Source organism: Myotis brandtii, unplaced genomic scaffold (genome assembly GCF_000412655.1).
Source record: "Myotis brandtii unplaced genomic scaffold, ASM41265v1 scaffold5042, whole genome shotgun sequence".
Taxonomy (NCBI): Eukaryota; Metazoa; Chordata; class Mammalia; order Chiroptera; family Vespertilionidae; genus Myotis; species Myotis brandtii.
Genome location: NW_005369226.1, coordinates 40,886 through 45,947, shown reverse-complemented (window position 1 = coordinate 45,947; position 5,062 = coordinate 40,886). Strand labels below are relative to the sequence as shown.

The following is a 5,062-nucleotide window of genomic DNA, read 5'->3' as shown; positions in this document are numbered from 1 at the left end:
CAGACCGCCCCCCCCTCCTCCCTCTGGCCATCACCATACTGTTATCTGTATCCATGGGCTATGTATATATGTTCTTTGTCTAATCAAGAAATTAGTTTTAGATGAATGCTCACCTATAAGTTTTGAAACTTCTAGCTCCACCATTCTAGCTCCATCCATCTACAAGTAAAATTCCTAACACTTCTTCAAATGTTGCCAGATTCGGTTATTTAATGACGTAGCCCTTTATTCTGTAACTAGAGGCCCTGTGCACAAAAATTTGTGCACTCGGGCGGGAGGTCCCTCAGCCCGGCCTGTGCCCTCTCGCAGTCTGGGACCCCTCACGGGATGACCACCTGCTGGATTAGGCCTGCTCCCACCGGGATTGGGCCAAATCTGTCAATCGGACATCCCTCTGGCAGCCCGGCAGCCATCGGGGGATGTCCCCTTGCCAGCAGGGAGAAAACCTAAGCTGCATTCGGACATCCTTAGCGCTGCTGAGGAGGCAGGAGAGGCTCCCACCACCACCGCTGTACTGGCAGCCATTAGCCTGGCTTGTGGCTGAGCAGAGCTCCCCCATGTGGGAGCTCACTGACCATCAGAGGGCAGCTCCTACCTTGAGCGTCTGCCCCTTGGTGGTCAGTGTGTGTCATAGTGACCAGTCATTCCCAGTCTTTCTGCTGTTTGGGTCAGTTTGCATATTACCCTTTTACTATGTAGGATAGAGGCCTGGTGCACAGGTGGGGGCTGGCTGGTTTGCCCTGAAGGGTGTCCCGGATCAGGGTGGGGGTCCCACTTGGGTGCCTGGCCAGCCTGGGTGAGGGGCTGATGGTTGTTTGCAGCTGGTCACACCCTCTTCAGGGTGGGGCTCACCACTGGGGTGCCTGCCCAGCCAGGGTGAGGGGCTGATGGCTGTATGCAGCTGGTCACACCCCCTTTAGGGTGTGGGTCCCCACTGGGGTGCCTGTCCAGCCTGGATGAGGGGCTGATGGCTGTTTTCAGGCTACCAGCACCCCCTTCAGAATGGGAGTCCTCACTGGGGTGCCAGTCCAGCCTGTATGAGGAGCTGATGGCTGTTTTCAGGCTGGCCACACCCCCTTTAGGGTGGGTGTCCCCACGGGGGTGCCTGGCCACTCTGGATGAGGGGCTGAGGGTTTTCAGGCTGGCCAAGCCCACGGGCGACTGAAGCTCCCAGCCTCTCCTTTTTTTCTTTTTTTTTATTCTGGGATTTATTTACCTTCTATAATTGAAACTTGGGTTCTGCTCCATCTCCGAGGCCACGGCATGCTGAAAGCAGGTATCTGGGTTTGTTTAGCTTCTATAATTGAAACTTTGTTGCTTTTGGAGCGCAGAGCCTGGCCGCGGCAGGCGGGGAACCTTGGCTTCCTCCATCACTGGAGCAAGCAAGCCTCCTGTTCGCTTCAGCTGCGTGGCTGCCGGCCACCATGTTTGTTGGTGGTTAATTTGCATATCTTCCTGATTAGCCAATGGGAAGTGTAGTGGAGGTATGGTTAATTTCAAGCTTTGTCTATTATTAGATAGGATATTATCGGTCCTTGAAAATAAAAAGTGAATACACACACATGGTATGTATATACATACACACGATTTTTTCTTCTTAATCATTCTTTATTAATATTTCCAGTTCTTCAGATCATCTGAATAGTCATCTTCTCTTTAAAATCTTCTCTTTAAGTGAGCAATATAAATGCTCATAAAAATAATTCATATACTTTGGATACTTTGGACACCAAGTATTTCAAGAGTCAAAAACTACTGTGCCTTAATATCAAATTTCTGAATCCATTTCTGAATGAATAAAATAGCTTCCTACAGTGAATTTTCCAGAGAAAAATATTTTGACATCTAACTGCAAGAATGAAGGAATAAACAAACTCAGAAAAAAAAACATGTAGGCTAATTAATAGCTTTTGAAAATAAATGTTTTATATTGAATAAATATTAAATTAGGAATATACAGTAGGATGTAGTCAGTCCACCAATGTACTGATTATTTTTATAGACAATTAGTTGGTAATATTACTTATTTTAACATTTGAAATGTTTAATACCTAATTCTAGAAACACTGAAAAAATAAGTCATCATAAAGGAATAGAAAAATCTCAAGGAGAAACAAATATTAGGCCCCGTGGGTCAAAAAAATGCATTATTTAGGCACTTTGGGCCATGAGTCTTTTTTGTTTTTCATCCAGTTTATTCTTGACTGGATTTCACAGCCTTTTTCTGTTTTAATTTAATCTGTACTTTATTTTAATTTATATTTTAATTTTTTAAATTAAATCTTTATTATTGAAAGTATTACATATGTCCCCTTTCTCCCCCATTAATCTCTTCTAGCCTGCCCTGGCCCCTGCCCCAGGCTTCATGACCCTATTGTCTGTGTCCATGTGTATTTTAATAGAAAGCTCATAGTACTTGTATGACTACTATGCTATTGCTATTTAAGAGACAGGTTCAACATCATCACTGTCATCATTATAGCAGAAACTTCCTTTGCTGGTCATCACCTTCTAGATCTCAAACTATCAACTCTCAGGAGGCCTAGTGAGAAGGGGGAGGAAGCACTGTGCGGAGAAGAGGGTGACCTTGCTTGGTGACAGAGCTGTGAAGAGAAGTGCCTATGTGGTTCCTCTATCAGGACAGCAGAAGGGAGGGAGGAGTTGGAAAGAGGCAGGCTTCACTCACCTCCTGTGTTTTTGTTCTGAGCAAAATGTTGGTGTAGAGGCAACCAGCCCCCTCCATGCCCAAACACACACACTGAAACCTCCAGGGCTTTAGTAAAAGTGCTGGCTTGATGAAAACTGGGAGGAGGTGGGTAAGAAACCTAAGGAATGATTAACAGAGAGAGGGAGTGGTCGCTGAAATCCTCAGAAGATGCTAGTAACACATACACCTGTGTGACTTTGGAATGAAAGTTTTTCCCTTGCTTTGGCAGGTTGTCTCATCATCCTGAATATCCATTCCATGATGAATACTGACTTCAGAGAGCTCCTGCACTTATTTTTCCCTGCGTGTGTACCATGACCTTTGGCTGGGTGATTCCCCCACACGTGGAAGTGAAAAGGGTTTTACTACCCTCAGATGAAGTGGCGATGGGCTTAACTTCTGTATAAGAGAAGTGACTTTGACTTAGCTATGTTGAAGAAAAAAATGTTTAAATCTGTTGAAATAATAGTTTGGAATTAAATAATTAAATTGTCAGCAAAGCCATAATGATTTGGTGGTTGTGGGTTTCCATCACTTTTTATTCATTTTACCCAGCTTTAGGGATGGATAACTGCTCGTTTTCTCTTGCATGCTTTAAAGGGAACGAGCTTCAACATAACTGGTGATCACACTTACTGCCTATCACTCCTGCTCCCATGTATCATACAACCAGCATTATGCAAAATGGCTTCAGACTATCAACATACACAAATAAAACCCTGTATTGTAAGACGGTCCGAAGATAATTATTTTAAAAGAAGGCTTTAAATAACATACCGAAAAAAGCTTTATAAAATTTTTAAAGTATTACTGGGATAATTGTGTCAATTTCAATGTAGCAAGTCCCAAAGATCACTGGTAATTTTACTCTAAGGTTTTCAAAGTGAATAAGATTATTAGAATTCTGCAAGAGAAATATATCTATTTTCAATTAAACTAAAGCAATATATTTTATTCATTTATACTGGGTCACTTTCACAGAGCAAGAGAGGTCTTTAAAAAGTATTTGTCCACAAAATACTTTTTAAAAAATAAAAAGTATTTGTCCAAACCAATTGCTTATAATCTTCAGACCTGAAAACATACACTTCTGAGAAATTATCACTTTAAAAACATTTGATCTGTACTCATTATTTCCACTGATTCTAATATTAATATTTATAATGCTGTGCTCTGAAAAATGTATTGTTCACAAATATTAATAAACTATGGTAACTTACTCAACCACATGGATCTCCATTTTGTTGTGGGGGTAGTGGGCTTGTCATCTGAATTCAATTCAATTTTTAAAAAAGTGATCAAGTTCCTATTACACATTTAGCACTGGGTAGAGAGGGAAGAAAAAGGAGAACAGAAACGAAAATGAAAGAACAGAAACTTGAGTCCTGATCTCAGTTGTCAAATCACTTCAAAGTATTTTGAGAGGGCTGGGGTGGAGGAGGGACCATACCTATCAAACCATTTTTTAATTGATTTTTAGAGTAAGAGGCAGAAAGAGGGGGAAAGAGAAAGAGAGAGAGAGAGAAATATCAATGTAAAGTCAAACATCGATCCACTGCCTCCTGCATGCCCCCTAATGGGGATCAAACCCACAACCTGGGCATTTCACCTGACCGAGAATCAAACTGGTGACCTCTCAGTGCTTGGGACAAAGCTCAACCAACTGAGCCACACCAGCCAGGACTCAAACCATTTTTTAAAAACAGGCAATGGAAAAAGTTCCCCACCAGTTCTCAGGGAAAAAATATAAATTTCTAAAAATTGGAAGAGGGGAATCCTCACTTAGTCATAACAGAGATGCTGGGGATAGAAAACAGAAAGGTCAAGAAAGAGTGACAGTCTGATATGAGCTTCTGCATGTCACTTCTTCCTCCACTCTCACTCCTCTCAAGCTTTCCATTTATTTTGGGGTGAATTGTATCCCCAAAATTTATATGTTGAAGTCCTAGCTCCCAGTACCTCCGAATGTAACCTTATTTTGAAATAAGGCCATTGCAAATGTAAATAGCTATGATAAGGTCATTGGGGTGGACCTTAATCCAATATGAAGGTATCCTTATAAAAAGGGGAAATTTGGACACAGATACTAAAACAGAAAAAAAAAATGCCAAGTGCAGAAAGAGGCAGAGATCTGGTTGATGCTTTTGCAATAAAGGAACCTCAGAAGTTTACATCAACCTACGAGAACAGTGATGGCGAACCAATGACATGCGTGTCAGAGGTGACAAACGAACTCATTTTTGGGTTGATTTTTTCTTTGTTAATTGGTATTTAAATATATAAAATAAATATCAAAAATATAAATCTTTGTTTAACTATGGTTGCAAATATCAAAAAATTTCTATATGTGACATG

The 5,062-nt window shown here is 41.5% G+C and overlaps 1 protein-coding gene across 1 annotated transcript in view; it reads left to right on the top strand.

The window, feature by feature from the left end:
* Nucleotides 1-3,439, top strand: part of LOC102246475 (3-oxo-5-beta-steroid 4-dehydrogenase-like) — a gene marked incomplete at its 5' end in the record, with an annotated part of 28,310 nt that extends 24,871 nt beyond the window's left edge. The window contains one exon of the mRNA XM_005877049.2: nt 2,937-3,439. Within this exon, the coding sequence (XP_005877111.2) occupies nt 2,937-2,979 (43 nt within the window). The remainder of the gene's footprint in view (nt 1-2,936) is intronic.
* Nucleotides 3,440-5,062: the final 1,623 nt, after the last annotated feature.